The 16,353-nt window shown below is 55.5% G+C and overlaps 1 protein-coding gene across 1 annotated transcript; it reads left to right on the top strand.

Moving 5' to 3' along the window:
- Window positions 1-12,993: 12,993 nt before the first annotated feature.
- Window positions 12,994-15,578, top strand: BNI4 (the record flags this gene model as incomplete). Its single annotated transcript, XM_036638465.1, has 4 exons — window positions 12,994-13,581; window positions 13,795-13,974; window positions 14,119-15,477; window positions 15,531-15,578. 4 exons carry the CDS (start codon window positions 12,994-12,996, stop codon window positions 15,576-15,578), a joined length of 2,175 nt encoding a protein of 724 aa, XP_036496318.1.
- Window positions 15,579-16,353: the final 775 nt, after the last annotated feature.

Raw genomic sequence — 16,353 nt, 5'->3', positions numbered from 1 at the left:
ATGAAGATCACCAAGTCCACTTTCCATCCCCTCGAGAAGCAAGAATGAAAGATGCCAAGACGAGAGGCGGGAGGCGCAGGAGGAGAAGGAGGGGCTTGTAATAAAGCCGCCTTTCTTCTTTGGCTGGGTCAATGAGAAAGGAGGGGAGAGAAAAGGCGGATGACAAAAGATGCTCCGGTCTGCGTAGAAGGAATTAGACGGCTGACACGTCGTTGGACGGGTTGGTAAAAGGCCGTTTGCCGCGGCGAGCGAGGCGCGGAATACAACGGATGGAATCTGTTTTCCCCTTCAGGCACTCTCGCGTACCAAATTTGCCCATATTTGATAGAAAACAGCCATGCGAAGAGCCTCGCTCCAAGTTTATCTTCATAGCCTTTCCCTAAAAAAATCCCGTGTGTGCTCAGCCCTACCTTCGGGTCTTGGTATATGATCTCACATGAACTCCCGAGCCGTAAGCAAACAAGCTCGTTGTCGTCCCTCGACGCACACGAGGCAAGTTACGCCAAGACGCATTGCCAACGCTCACCGGCACAACGGTCACCCGCGGAAGATCCTCTCCCCGTCACCAGGCGTCTAGCCAAGCGCCCACAACGTGCTTTCAGAAGAGCACAAACGGCAAAAACCACGCAAACTGTGAGACAATCATCCTTCGTCCCGAATCCTCGGAAAGCATATCCTCAAATCGAGTTAAAAGGGCTTCTTCCAAGCAAACCGCAGCCCTACTCAATGCTCACCGCGCCACCACGAGTTTTAGACGCTGACAAACGCCGCGTCTAAGTAGCTTTTCTTCAGCGGCTAGTGAATCCTTCAATGGTAGACACCGAGAGACCAAATCCGTAGGCTACTCTATTGAAAGGGAGACCACAGCAAGCCCATCAGCTACAAGCCACGCTGGACGTCAGCGCTTGCTGACTATCCCCGCCTCGGAGATTTCAGATATGTGTGACGCCGTTGCAGGTGCGACAGCGCACATGACCGACGGATACAAGAAGCAAGCAGCCAGGCCAAACAAATACAATTCGAACCAAAGCCTGAACGGCTTTCGCCCGGTCTGGAGATGCCAAGTCCACAAGAAGGGAGAGAGAAAAGTCCAGGCCTTTGCCGTCGAGCTTGCCTACTGTGATCGACTCCAAGACCGCTAAGCCTTAAGCGAGGTCCATAGTCCCAACGGTCGTCCCGCAGTGGCTGGGCGCCTTTCCTTGGAACAGATTCGTGCCGGTTAATTTTCGAGCTAGCGGCAGAGCACGACCTACCAAAATCGAAGAAAAAGTCTGGGGGAGAGAAAAAAAGAGGAGGTGATCGTCTGGTCGATTGCGCTTTCGATTCGCTGAGACATTTCATCTTGGTCCGAGGAACGACGGTCTTGGTGTTTAAATTGACGTCGGTCGGAGGATGGCCGAAGCTGCGCTGCGGGGTTGACGGATGTGAGCAGCAAATTGATCTTGGGAGGCGACATTATCAACGATTCTGGATGTTGATGACGGCCCTCGTTTGTGTGTTATGTTGCACTTTGTTTGTGTCCTGCGTCATTCCAGTGCCTCAAAACTTCATGACAACGCCGCCGCAGCTGTCGAGGAGCGTTCCAGGTCTTGGAGCCAAGAGAACTAGGATTCAGATAATGACGGCATGTCAAGACTTCTTCACATACTCCATTCTGATATTGACCATTTCGGCACTTGGCTCATCAACGTCATGATGATGCCAGAATCGCACGTCTGGCAGGCAAACACAGTTCCGAGTCTGCCTTCATTGAACTGGCTAACATCACTCTCCGCACACGCTTCGCTGAACGCCTCCGTTATGGGCATTTTCGTCCTCATTGCTTCCATCCACGAGCGTAACCACTTGATCAGCTCACTGGCAGTAAAGCCATCACTACCAATGCAGCACCCGATAAGCAGCTTCGCTTGAAGCCCGTTCATGGGTTGAAGAAGCCGTCGACGCCCTACTGCGCAAACAAGATTGTCAGCAGACAAAGGTGAAGGTCAAGGTTGATGGATTCCTCGAACTTTCACGAGCGATGCATCCCCTCAAAGAAAGATTTGAGAAGTGACAAGGATTAGTAGAAGTTGATCCCGCGAAACGCCTCATGGCCGAACAGTTGCCCGAAATATATCCCCCAACTCTGCAAGCAACTTCCCGAAGCACATCTTGGCGAACATTTGAGTGCAAGGCGTCTCGGAGGGAGTAGCAAGAGTCCGCTTGTTTGCTCAGTCGTCCAGCGCAGCGTCCCGTGCTGCGTTGCTGCAATGCTAGGCCAGACTTGCCGGGTGCCATCACAGATGTCTTTGTCGGGAACAGGCGGCGAGGACTGGAAAATGGCTTCGTATGGTAGCGTTTCTTGACACTCGACTGGCAAAACTCTTTTCGCTCACCTAATCTTATGTTCGGGTCGAGAGGAACGCCACGTGGACGCAGAACGAAGAGCTTTCGTCTTGATCGGTGGGCTCAAAAACTCGACGAGAAATCTTACCACTTGGCACGGCTAAATGATGTGGCAGATGGGAAGGTCTCCAAATGCCTAGCCAAAAGGTGCATGAGACTTTGCGCGTCATCCCCAGAAGTTTGATCGATGTCATGTTTGCATCGAATATCACAAACCTTGGGATGGGCAAATAGTCGAGCGTTGCTCCCTCGTGTACTGAGGCCCACGTCGGTAGGCGGTTGAGGCGAAAGGTCGACCGTCGGTGCCCGATCGCTATATGATCATCTGCCTGACAATATGATGTTCATTTACTTGACAGGCAGACGCACAGTGACCAAGGCGGCAATGCACATGCCCGAAAGCAAGTATACGTTCGCAATGCAGACCCCTCAACAAGCAAGGCCATTTTTCTGAAAAGCACTACAGCGATGATGATTGTATATCACCAGGCGCGCCTGTTGCAATCATGATCGGATGCGGGACGTCCCAGCTGAACCCATCGTGGACTGGCATGTCATTGCTGCAACTGACAGCTTCGGTCAGCAGCCATAGGCATATACGCATCTTTAAACACCAAGCAGCCAGTGCCAGCCAGCCAGGCTTGGATTGCGATGACTCTTGACTCCAAAACACCGAGGTCGTTCCCATCGCGGTCGTATCAAATCCCGGCCCATGGCGGCCACTCGGCGCCGGCGGTGGGGGTTTGGAAGCTCACCACCGCCCGTCCCCGGACAAGTCTCCCGGAGCACAACCCAATCCTGAATAGCGGTACAGAACACCACAAAACTTCAGGTATCCCGACACCGGAACAACCCGCGTGGCATCTCCCAAGCATTCTACCCCGCAGAACAAGCCTCGACTTTGTCTTCGGCCTAACTCAGCTCCCGCAGCTGGTGCAACCTGGCAACCCAGTTCTTGGGCCGGACGAGAGTTGTGCCCTATTTTCCCACCACAAGCAGAAAATGCGAATAGTCCAGGCGCACAACTCAGTGGAGCTCGGATGCGTGAGGCTGTCAGCCCAAGGCATCAGAACCCGATTTCTGCACGACGGCAAGTCCTCCTGGGAGGCCGGAAGCCCTGACACAGTCGCACGGCGTGGGACGAACAACCTGCATGTGGCCGCACACGCACACGGAGTGGACCGGAACGCCGTCCTACGGTGCGGTCGCCGCCTGCAGCTGGAGAAACCTCCACCCGGCTTGGCTCGGGATACTGACTCTACCGGACTGGATGGAGCCATCTGAGGGAGGACGCGAGTCGGTCTGGCGGTGATGCTACGGCGTACCGTCTGCGGAGGAACGCTGTGTGGGCGCGCTGCTCCGTCTATTCGACTGCTGTCACCGGCTCATCCCTGGCAGGTCGTCTCCGTTGTGGAAGCGAGCGTGGTAGGTATGGTGTCTTTCAGGCCAAATATGGCCAGTTGACGGCAACCGGCGGGGAATAACAGGCGTCCTAATGCCCCCCAGTGTCCAGGGCTGGAGTCCATCTGCATGGGGGACAATGAGCGCTTCCAAGTTGGAACTGAGCAGGTGCCGTATTGAGTGGGTTCGGTGAAGTTGAATCGCCCAGGGCGGCGGGCCATACGACGGGGATGTTTGTGCTGTCCGGGCCCTTTGGGGGAAACCAGCCGGCCGTCCGCCTTAAAGTGTCATGCTATTGGGGGCCGCCCGGTAGCACTGAATGGGAATGCGCGGTCGCCTCGTCTCGCTTCTGCTGGCTCTATTGAATTGATTTCTTTTATTGGCAACTCAACCACAACTTGGGGGTTACTGGCGGTCGCTAAGTATACCTTCGCACGCCTTTCGTTGTACTCAGTATCTCGCTAAGCTTTCTCGGAAGAATGGTTGCTGCTCCCGGCCTCGGCAAGACTATGGGAATTGTCCAGACGTCGGGCAGGCATGGACATGTCGAGAAGTGCGGGGGACGAAGGTTGGTTGCCCTCATCTCACCGCAACTGATCTGTCATCTTGGATGGGGCGTCATCACCTCCCCTCCAGCATTGCACAAACTCGGAGCCATGGCCGGTCTTGGCCGTGCGAGTTTGCAAGCCTCGGGATCGTACCCACGGGTGGAGGATGATGGGTCCTGCAAAGATATCACCGATTGACCGGCCAGTGTGGCCTCATCGGGATTGACTTGCGGTCTTGTGGTTGCGCCTGCATCGCTTGCAGCGGCTTCAAAGCGCTCGCATTGCGTGCGCATCTGCACCTAGAACTTGCTCGAAGCACTCAACACTTTTCTGTTTCGTTCTTGAAGTCTACTTGCGCAACTTGTTCGTCGTCGTCGCACAGGGACCCGCCAGGACGGAGTGCGAACATTGACGGACTGTCTCTGGTAGACACGATCGTCGCCCATCATCTTCTCGCTAGACTAGCGCGGGCGATGGCGTCGTAGACTGGTGCCGCAGCCTAAGGACAAGCCACCAGGAACCCCACAGTCTTGATCGTGGGGCCATGTGAGATGCAGCACGAGCGAATCCGCCTGTTGGAGGTCAGTTCTCGTTCTTCTTTCACCCACAGATGCGATTGCGTCCGAGGGCGGACCTCCTAGCCCTTGGAGATGTTGGTGGCTTGCCGCGCAAAGTCTGTGGAGGACGACGGGGCCGCGAATGGTGAGGCGGTTCAACGAGTGACAACTCTGACAATTTCCACATCGCGTTGGATGGAAAACACTAGCCAAACAGCCCAGGTTCGGAACAGTCTGCCAGTCCGTGGATACGGATGCCGTGCTCTGCTAGCAACTGTTCATCAGCAGCGACGGCGATGCTGAAGACAGGGGTAAACTTGGAAGAAGACCTGGTTGCGTACGCAGTAAGGCTTCAGGGACCTTGAGCCGCTGCCAGTCAACCAGTGATTGCTGGCATTGGCAGGGTCGCAGTTGGCCAGCGACTTTTGCCGGTGGGCGGCTCTTCTTGAACCCCCGAAGCGATCACTACCAAGTCGGTCCATAGCCAAGGTGATCATGATAGGACAATCTCCACAAGGTGCGTCTGATCTTCGACACTGCTGCCAGGACACCAACAGGAATGACCTTGGAGCGGGCGACGACTTGTCAGTGTCGGTATGCAGTTGTCCTGCAGGTTGCAAGGTTGATCCAGATGAAAAAACTGCGCGCGAAAGACGAGACGGAACGTCCTGAACCGCGGGCTGGAGAGGAGATTACAATACACATTGCGCGGCGCGACGAGGCGAGATCCAGGGACCACGCGCCTTGTCAGCCGTCTGCGTATCTGTCCAGTCTGTGTTGTTGGTGGCCATGGTCGAGGGCTGTTTGAATCTGACGTGAATCCGAATCTGAATTGCGCCGCTGCTTCCAAGCAAACGGCAAAGTGCGCGAGTGTCCAGTCCCTGTGGTATTCCCCCGCCGCGCCTGCTGAGAGCTGCACATGCGAGGTTCCTGGTTGCAGTGCGGTGGGCATCTGTGCGGTTGACCAATAGAGTCGTGCAATTTATCCCCCGCACAACTAGCAAGCAAGAAGGAAATGATAGGGATTCAGATCCCTTGGAGTCGGTCAGTCCCTAGCCGACCGAGATTTGAGGAAGAAGAAAAGAGCCTAGCATGGCCTGGCATGGATGGCACTCTGTGCGTTCGGTTGTTGTCAATGTTTGTTAGCGCGACTGGACGCTCTGGGCGCGCCCGCGAGACTCTGGCGCGTTAATTGAGGTCGTGTCTCTCATCTCTTGGTGGTCAGGAGTTGTTGGGTGTACCCGTGTTTGTGTTGGTGCTGGTGGATTGAAACAAGCCGAACGCCAGAAGAAAAGATCCGTGTCCGCGATACTAGTTGGAGTTAGCCCGACGTCCCAGCACGACTTGGCTCACCCTCAGCGAACAATTCGAGAAGTGCGGCCAGCGATGCAGGGAAGCCGCTGGAAGGCGTTCTGGGAGTCTGCAACGGTCGATCGGGCAAGGGTGGCCCGTCTCTCGTCCTCTGGTCTGGTATCGTAGAGCGTGCCTCGGGACAAGATTCGGCGGCTCAGATGGCACCTTCCAGATCACTCAGTAGGCCCGACATTGCAAGCCCGGATGCTGGACGCATCTAAGCCTTTACTAAAGTATTGCTTGTACTTGGCCGCCAGGCACCTGGGCAGATCGCGATCGTGTCATTTTATGGCTGGAGCTGCGATGCAGTTGTGTCCGTAGAGGTTTCCAATATAATCAAACCCGGCTTGTTCGGCCGTCCTCCTTGCTGTTGATACACATGGCAGCCGTCCATGCCCCAGCTTGCCCGGCTTGGCTGCCCCCGAAAGCCGCAAAATGCCCGCGTCATTGAGTCCTGGCATTCGGCAGCTATCTCGGTCGTGTGCTGCCCGATCGGGTCATATTCGCGGGGAGGGGAACGGCAGAGCCAGGAACAATCCATCTTTGTGGAAGAGTGGCGGCCAATTTTTTGCCCTGCCCCTTTCTTCTCTGCGAATCAATGCCATCGTCGGCGAAGACTCCGGACTTAGTCACCAAGAGTGCATCCCAAACGGGGACCCCTTTTGATGTTGAGCTTGTTTTCCCTACATACTGTCAACGTTACGGTAGCATCGTGACGGGTGCAAAAACGGCGAGGTTCTGGGGTCTTTGTCTGTTGGTGAAGTGCTTTCCGCATTTTTCTCTTGAAGGAACTTGAAAGACCAGATTGATTGCTGACGGCCCACGGGGGGCATTGAGCGACAGGGACGGGGGTTGATTGGCCTAGGAGCGGAAGGTTTGCTCCAGAGACGTGGGATGAGGCAGAAAACGTTGCTGGAAGCTGCCGAAACTCTGTTGATGGTGATGAGTTGATGATGTCTGCGGCGCCGAGGCTCTTGGAAAAAGACCAGACGGGATGATGTTGCCTTCCCTTGCAGTGTGTAAGCTGCAGGACGCAACTCTGTTGTTGCAAATGATGCTAAAAACCTACCCATTCAGGCCCTCAATAAGCAGCCAGATAAGTCGCAGCAAAGGTTGTCGGTAGGCTCTACGGCGTGAGTGTCACCCCCCGCTACGACAAAAATTCTCGTAAACTTGGTGACAGTGAAGCATCGGTCTGGGACAGCTGTTTCAAGCAGACAGCGGGACGTTTCCAACGAGATTGAGACTTGTGCACCTGGTCTGGGCTTCTTCATCTCGCAGTCGCAGGAACATTCGCCAGACGTTGGCGCCGACGGCTTCCCCGTTGCAAGAGCGCGGCGGCCAGGGATGTGTTGATTGCGTTATTCCGTGGGGAAGGCTTTGTCGGGAATAATGACGGCGGTTGAAGGAAGCAAAGTACAGATGCTGGCTTCGATGAGATAATGCTCAGGCCGTTCGTCGCTTGACTATTCTCCATATTGTCGTTCGTGTCCTTCAATCTTAATTTCGATGCTGCTCATCATCAGAACACACCAGCGGCATCGCCTGATCAACCTTAAACTGGATGCTTACCTCAGGCGCAACGCAGGGTCTTGTGCTGCTGACATTCTCTTCATCGCGAACAGCACCACAGCCCAGGACCAAGGACATGGGCGCGCATCGTCCAAACAGCACTAGCCAGCGACACGAATCTCTGCATCAATGCACGGATGGGCGGGAAAAGCAACACTGACAGCCAAAATAGCTCTGCTGTCGCGTGCTGTATTATGCCCAGCGGCCCAGCTGTGGCTCAATAGTTTCTAGCAGATCGAGCATCACAAGGCTGAAGTATCGTTAGCTTATGAGTTGTGCGTAGGTAGCATAGCCTTCAATGTAAGAAGCAGATTGCGCGCGACCAGGCGGCTCCTTGTAAAACCATGTTAGCGGGACCTGGCCTGGGGGTTTTCTTTTCTTCTGGTCGCTGACAGGAAAACTTCATTTCCAAAGCATGAGCTTCTAGACTGCGTTGCGGAGTAATGTGTTGGAGTACCTCATGGGGGTTTGCCAGCATCGAAATGCAGAGAGCAACTCACCGCAACTCACTTCACATCGCCAGAGACGCGTGCCGCTAGCGCTGCTGCAGTGGCATCAGGATCAAGCGTCCGTAGCTTGCTTTGATATGCAGCCTTCCACAGGGGAGATAACATGGGATTGTTTACTCATGCCCCCATAATCCCCCTCACTGCATCCTGAAGGCAAATTGCACAGTGGTCAGCATGCGGAAGCATCACATCTCATCGGCAGGGGGCGCCGGAAAGTTGTAGGGGACCGCAAGGCCGTCGCCGCATCGCCGCCAGAAGCGATCAGGGCCTGTTGTCAAGCATGTTGCTGCGTACCCACTAGCCTGCTAGCGTCATTCCCGCCCCGTTGTCGTTGTTGACCCCGTTTTCAGCCTGTGGGAATCTCGTGTGGGCGAAGTCGTGGTCGTGGCCGTACACTGGTTCGTAGTCGCCGCCACTCGCGGCATAGATACAATACGGGTACAAGTACCTAGTGGACCGGGCGAGGTCTCCTCCTTTTTGCATGTAAGCCGCGGTGCATCCCACGTACAGCATACCTCGAATGTCTCTCCATCGCCCGCCTCTCTCTCGTGGGCCACTGGCAGCCCGTTGGTCGTTGGTCCCTACTTGACTTGGTGGACCCCCGACTGGTCTCTGGCCACGGACTAAATATAGTGTATAAAACTGAGCTAAGGCTCAAGCTCGAAAGGGCGAAGAACAAGCGTGAGGAAGAAAGAATGGATGAAAGCAAGAAAAATGTGGCAACCATGGGATGATGCGGCATGCAGCTGCAAACTCTGAGATCGGATCGGAGGCCGGGCCTCAGTCAACGTCATGGGAGGCTGTCAAACCTCAACGGCCGGCCTCGAGAATCAGGCATGGCCGTGGTGCAGCATTCTGAGCCAAGCAAGTGACTTCAACAGGCCATTAACTGCGCCGGAGGTAGATTGGGACGGACTCGTAAGACAGGACACTCTTTTTTGGACGTCCGGATATAAAGTGCGTCGTCCGACAGGGCTTCTCCGTCTGTGATTTGTTTGTGATGGCTGCGGCGCTGCTGCTTGCTGATGCGGCCGAGCTGCGGAGCCCATCGTGAACGGCTTCGCTCCCCCCTCCGTCGGCCAGCACCTGGGACGCCCTGACCAGCCAAACCAAGTCCGGCAGCATCTCCAGACGGGCCTCAATCCACACGTTCCGCAGTCGGGCCCCCGTGGACTCTGGAGTGGGAGATGGGTGTCGAAACTTGAGAGATGACCTGTGAAATTTCCTTCCCGGAACAGGGGAGGCCATCCCTTCCGATATGCACGTAGCATTACCTCACCATCTTAGCCAGGCGAAGCCACTGCGGTGGGGTAAGCACGAACTCAAATACGGGGAAAGCGTTCCCTTTTTCTTCGTATCCCCCGGCCCATCACACGTAACAGGTGAATGACCACTGCACTGCAGCAAAAGAGGGGGGCAGAGGCCAGAGGCAGAGATATTCATACAGGCCGGACTGGCCAAGAGAGACTGACTGAGGCGAGGCGGGTGTAATTGGCTGGGCAGGATTCGTAAGGCATGTGTTTGTACCGCCGTGGCGGTCTGGCTGTCTTGCCCTCCACCGAGAGATGCGTTGACGAGCCTGGTTTTGGTGAGCTTAGCTGCGCGATCTGCTGCTGATACGGGAGACCGGCCGAGTTGAGGAATCTGCAGGGTCGAGCTACTGTGTTGTATTCGTGCTCCGCGACTGTACGCTACTTGTTGGTGCGCATCACCTAGTTGGTCCCCTAGGCTTTGGGGCGACGGCGGTGTGTGGTGTGGTGTATGGTGTGCCTCAATCCCGAATAGCTGGCTCTGTCCCAGCGCAGGTCTTCGCTGTACTGTCTGTGTACCTTGCGTAAGGGGTCCCGATGTGAGGCTGGAGGGAGGCGATTCGGGGTCTTAGTGTGAAGATTTTCGTCTTGGGTCTAGACGAGGGCCGTTTGTTGCCGCTCCTCGTGCCTCGTTTCAACGCAAAGGCAGATGGCGATGGATTGCCATTACGTGTATTTGTTGTGTCGGAGGAGGCGTTGCGTCTCCTGGATGCAGCTTTTCATCTCTCGTCTTACTGTGCCTGGGCCTGTGCTCTGCGCCCTGCGTGTGCGTGTGATGCCGCGTGATGCTTGTTGGTAGGTAGGCTTGGTAGACAGGTAGGAAGCTGTCAGTCCTGAAGTTGGGATTGGCGCTGATGAGCTGCGTCGGCCGTGCTTCAAAGGGGCTGCTGCGCGTCTGCGGGACATGTTGATGATGTGCCTTTTGCAGTTGCTTCAAGGCCCTGCGTAAGTGAGTATGAGCGCCTGCCTGTGCCTGCACTGGTGGTGCTGATCAGCCTGCTGCACTATCCCATCCAGCCATTTGCCTCCATCTGGCCGTCACCAAACGGTGCCGGACCAATCCCATGGGCAGGTTGGCGGTTCCTTGGCGTGTTCAATGTTGTGATGTGTGTTTTGTTTCCCTTTAACAGAGTACCGTCGGCTTACCTCATTCAGGAGAGAGCGTCGAACGCGGGCATGTCTGTCGCCCAGGAGCAAGGGGTAGCGTGGTCGTGATTCGCCGCCTCTCGGCCGTTTGCCCAATGGCAAAATGCCAAAATTCTCCAAGCCGAGAGACAACTCCCCGAGACGAAGGGACGCGTTCGCACCATTCCGTATTGGGGGCTTCCTGAAGGTTCGCCCTGTGTGGTGGAAAGTCTCACACAGGTCTTGTCTTGGTCTTGCTGGGAGGACGAGACGAGCAGCAGACGAGAGAGGAGAGAGGTGGTTGAGCGAGCCCGGTGCAGTGTGAGGCCCGGCGTTGTGTATTCTGAAAACCTAGGCACCTAGGCAGGCAGGGGCGTCCTGAAGGCGGGCTGATGAAGCTGACGGAAGGTGCCCCTGGAACCACAGCAGCACACTGAGTAACTGAGCAGATATCCGTAATATCTTCTGATGAACAGCGGACAGAGTGCTGAGTGAAAGGGGCATGGCATGGCCTGGCATGGCATGAATTGCACATCGAAGGCCATGGCAGCAAATGGGGGGGAAAGTCCCCTACCTGCCGAATTGGACCAGTCAGAGGCAGCGGCGCTGGACAGGGCACCCAGGCTGCCGTGGACATCACAGGGTGCCGGGGTAGACGGGACATTTCGCTCCTCGCTGCTCCAGGCCCCAGTCGAGGTAGCGGGTACGAATAGGAACGTCGAACGGGTGCATGGTGTGGGCAGTGGTGCAGTAAGTCTGCCTGTGGACACTCGGCCGGGGTTCCCTCCCAGGATGCTTTGGTCCAAGTGGAACTCCATCGCCGTCTGGCTCCAGCAAGCCAATGCAGCATCGGTACGATAGTGCCAAAAACCTTCCCATCTGGCAGTCTCCAATCTCGACCAGACCCTTCCTGCCTATCCACCGTCTGTGTCTGTCTCCAGTCTCCAGTCCAGCGTGCTCCTCCTCCTTCCAGGACTCTCGTTCACTCACCTCGCACCTCACCATCTTCACACCCAACTTCCTCTCTCTGTATCCCCTCAAAAAATTCCCATCTCGTCTTCCTTCCCTTTTTCCCTCCCCCCTTCCCTTAGTCCCCCTTCTCTACCACAGCCTCCTCAGCCCTTCCCCCCCCAAAGAAAAAAAATCATTCCCAATTCGTCCCATCAACGACCCCTTTTTTTTCGTCCAAAAAAAAAAAAAGTCACGAAATCCGCCCCCCAACGCTGAGGTTGTCTGACTCTCAGGGTCCTGCTTCCTAGGTTGTCCCCATATTCAATTCCCCGGTCCAACGTTGTCCCCTCGATCACACCTCAACTCGTCCTTCGCTCTTACCGTCGTTCTTACTGTGCCTCCTTTCCTTTCCGCGTGTCGCCCGTCCGTCTTTCCCAACCCAACAACAAAAAAAAACCACAAACCGAAAACACAACCGACTCCTCTCACGATTGCTTCCTCTTTGTGTGAACCCGACGGAGCTTCTCGAAAAGCTTCCTTCCCATAGCCGACGACGACAACGATTAGACGATCCCGTGCCCTGACTCGTCATCACCCATCCCTCTCCGTTCCCGACGACTGCTGCGTTACGATTTCGAACCGGATACGAGTCCCTGACATTCCCATGTTCTTGGTCGATTGCTAGCTACGACTCGAGTTGTCTCCGTGACACTTGATCCCCTCTTCTCTCTGCCCTCGGTCGATCACCTCTTCCATTTTGGCTACTACTTCGTCGACGACGGCGAAGACGACGACTTCGCGGTAGCAGTGAAGCGTCTACTCTCTTCGGCACGACGACACCGTTACTGCCCCTGGCCGCAGGCGACCTTCCATTCCACACCCGAGTTCTGACCACTCACGCCAACTTCACTTCTCCCACACGGTTATTGGTCACCCGGGATACAGCAGAAATATTTCTTTCCCTTGCATTCGAGAGACTAAAAGGTTCGTCCATCGCCTATCTCGCAAATCATCCTAGACCTTTTCACGGCGAACGAGGCTTGTGTGTGTTCGCAGCCTCGCCATACGAATGGCTTCATCTGGATATGCTGCTGGAAGCGATACATCTTGGCTAACAACTGATTTTCAGTATTTAGCATTTGAGCTGCAATTTGCTAGTTCACCCGTCTATAAACATCTGTCGCCGTTACGTCCAAGTCTGCTTGGACCTGACCTAGGAGCAAAACGAGGTTGACGTAAGAGCACTCGTTCGGCACCTTTGCAGTTGTCGTTTGATTGGAATATGGCTGCGTTGGTTCAAACGTATCCCCAGCAGACCAGCACTGTCACTCTCCAGACCCGATCATCCGGAAACATGATGCCCGCACAAGCTCAGGCAAATCAGCAGTACATGGCCGCCCAGCAGGCGCAGCGAAACTTCTCGGGGGCGTCAGGCGTTTACCGTGGCAGTAATGCTCCCATCCAGCCCTATGCCTTCACCAGCACTCCCAGCCTGAACACGACTGGCCAGTGGCAGCAGTATGGCAACGGTTATCGCACGGCATCTTCTCCCGCTGTTCCGACACAGGGTATGGTTCAAGGACATGATGGCAACCGGTCTCGTCACACTGGAAGCTCTTCCGTTTCATACAGCCATAACATGGGTACGAGCCAGGGCGGATCCAGAGACGATTCAGCCATCCCCGCCGCTCGCACAAATCCCCAGGCACAGAGACCTCAATCTGCGTATCTTGCCGGCAGCACGACACCGCAAATGACGTTCGCTCAGGCCGCCGGTGCTAAGACGACACCTGATAGGTACAGGCGCCCGGCTCTCCAGCAACAGCAGCCTCGCCAGACTAGCGCCCCTTCAGGGTCAGGCATGGCCACCGTTAGTCATTTGTACAATGCACCTGGCTCCAATGACCAGAAGAGCGCGTCAGTGCGAAGCCGGAATGCGTCTTTCCAGAGCAGACCAAGCAGTTATTATGGCGCGGTTGATGACATGCAATTGAATCGACCGGCGGAGGACACCATGCGACTGAGGCGGCGCAGCATGCATTCGCTAGACTCTGCCGATTATCCCAAGCCGCTAACCCCACAGGAATTCGCTCAGTCGGAAGAATCCTCCCGTCCCGACCGCGTTCCAACTCCCAAAAACAACGAAAAATCGCTTCGCATGGTTTCCAGTCTCGCTCCTCCCACCGACACCAACATGCATGTTCGCAATGGCAGCGCAGAAAGCGTCGCGTCGAGTCGAAGCAGCCATTCGCGGCCGTCCTCGGTAAGCATCTCGCTCTGCACGCACACCGCATTACCTGTTTTTGTTGATGCGTCTTCTCGCCTCATCCCTCTGATGGATTGCCCAATCACGCATTGGCCCGACCATCCTGAAGTGTTCCATCGCTAACAAGGTTATTTCCACCAGTCTGCCAACCGTAGCGTACCCACCCCCACGGCAAACCCCTCTCTCTCCTCGTCTTCTTCAACCCCAGATGATGCTTCATCGAAACATGACCAGCTCAAGATCGTGAACATCCCGCCACGAAACTCATCGTCAGATGCGGCCAAGCGACAACCCACTCCGTCTCCTCTCTCCAAGCCGGTGACCATGTCGACCGAGTCCAGTCCCCAAAAACCACCTTCCTCTCTGGGAAATGCTCCGCAGCAGGCTGCATCCAACGCCAACGCCAGCAGCCCCGCCGCGCAGCAGCTCGCAGCAATCAAACAGAATGGCACGAAATCGAAGAGCAAGACATCGCGACTTCGCCGCGCATTTTCTTTTGGCAGCGCCGCTGATTTTAAGAAAGCTGCTGGTCCCGAACCCCCGGTGGAACCCAGCAATGTGAACGCCGGTGATGCATCGAAGTTGCACAAGGACCCGACCGCAGATGAGTTGTACGAGGCTGAGCAGGCGGCCATCGCTAAGAAGCAGGAGGAGGGAGGAATCGGGAGCAACATTTACGGCGGACGGCTATTTTCTGGATCGACCGACAATCTGTCCATCTCGTCAACGGCGTCTTCTGCTTCTATCATGATCCGTAAGATGGGTCGCGGCATGAAGAAGAGCACGCGATCATTAGTGGGTCTCTTCCGACCGAAGTCCGTCATTGGCGTTCCCGCCGCCGATGCCATGGCTCCGGAAGCTAGCCAGGCCGCTGTCTCAATGATCACTGTTGAGGCCGAAAGGGTCAACATCAACCCTGACCCCCGCGCACAAAATGGCGGTGGTACAGGGTTCCCTCACCTGGAGCGAAACTCGCTGGACGTCTCCAACACTCCTAGCATGGTTTCCGAGCGTGCTGGAAGTTCTGGCACCGACAGCGCCGGTCGAAAGAGCATCGTGGGTGGCGACAGGGAGCGTGCCGAGGTTTTGGCTGCTGTCAGGAAAGGCATCCTCAAGCACAACGGCCGATCAAACAGCCCAGCACGCGATGGCGCCAAACCCTTCGAACTCCCCGCCATCCCCAATGTCTCCGACTCGCCTATTTCCACCGCGCCTAGCACGCCGAATGATGAGGCACAGGGCCACAAGCGTTCGGGGTCGGTCGCCATTGGCAGCGAGGATTATTTCATGACCGCTCTTAGACTCCGCCAAGACAGCAAGAGTGCTCCTGGAACGCCTTCCGGAGGTACCAAGAGGAACGCGACATTTTCACCGAGAATCGTCTTTCACGACACATGGCCAAGTGGAGAGTATGATCGCAGGGGCGAGATTGCTACATGCAACCGCCTGACACCCATGTTGGCTCAGCAGATCAAGGAGGAGCTCAACACATTCAAGATGGTACGTTGGTATTGCAGGAAATTTCCAGACTCGCAAACGCTAACAGCACACAGGAAATGGAAGTTCACGAAAACTCCAAGATTTACACGCACTTCTTCTAACGACGGCTACGCCTGCAAGACGGAATCTTCCAAATTTTGATTCTTGATGATGGGTACACTCAACCCATCATGTATTTGAACTACATTTACCATTCGACGGCGTTCAGGAACAGCATCGTACGGTGTCAAGGCGTTCTCAGTCGTCACTCGACAGCATTTTCCATTGCCTGGCTGGAATGGCTGAAGGGCCGCCCTCCATCGATTAATTTTCTGCGGATGGGCTGGGCGACACTCGGAGTTGGCGGCCAGCCAGAACAGCATACACAGGCCAGTCAGTGCATACACAGGCCGAAAAGCCTGTTTGCATTTGGGCAGCGATCACACGGACCATGGGACACGATGGCGATAATGGTGGTAGCCTCCATTGTTCTTACACTTTTTATCAGATGGGCCCAAGCCTTCTGGAGGACGAGATGCGGACTCTACGGAGATCCCATCGCACTCGACACTCGGTCGAGTTTTTCTGTGTTTGTATTTGCTTTGTCGGCGGTCAAAGGGTTTTCTTTATCTGTCGGTTCCATTCGCGTTCTGTGGCCTTCCAGTTTCGTGGAGTCAAGAGGAGGCAGATAGAAAGTGTGTGTGTGGCTTTTTCATCTCGAAAAAACAGCTTTAGTCTCAGCGAGGTCTTGATGCTGGTATCGACCATTCCAGCGAATTGAATACTTTAGAGCGGACTGCCTCCCTGCAAAACTTTATCCCGGGTTACATGTGACGACGGCTTGAAATGCTACCCACCAGGCGAAGTCCTTTGTTCTCCTGACGCGCCCTGACTGGT

The sequence above is a fragment of the Colletotrichum siamense genome (assembly GCF_013390195.1).
Source record: "Colletotrichum siamense strain Cg363 chromosome Unknown KSG_Cg363_contig04, whole genome shotgun sequence".
In the NCBI taxonomy this organism is placed as follows: domain Eukaryota; kingdom Fungi; phylum Ascomycota; class Sordariomycetes; order Glomerellales; family Glomerellaceae; genus Colletotrichum; species Colletotrichum siamense.
Note: the sequence above shows the minus strand (reverse complement) of the source record. Positions and strands in the feature narration are given on the sequence as shown.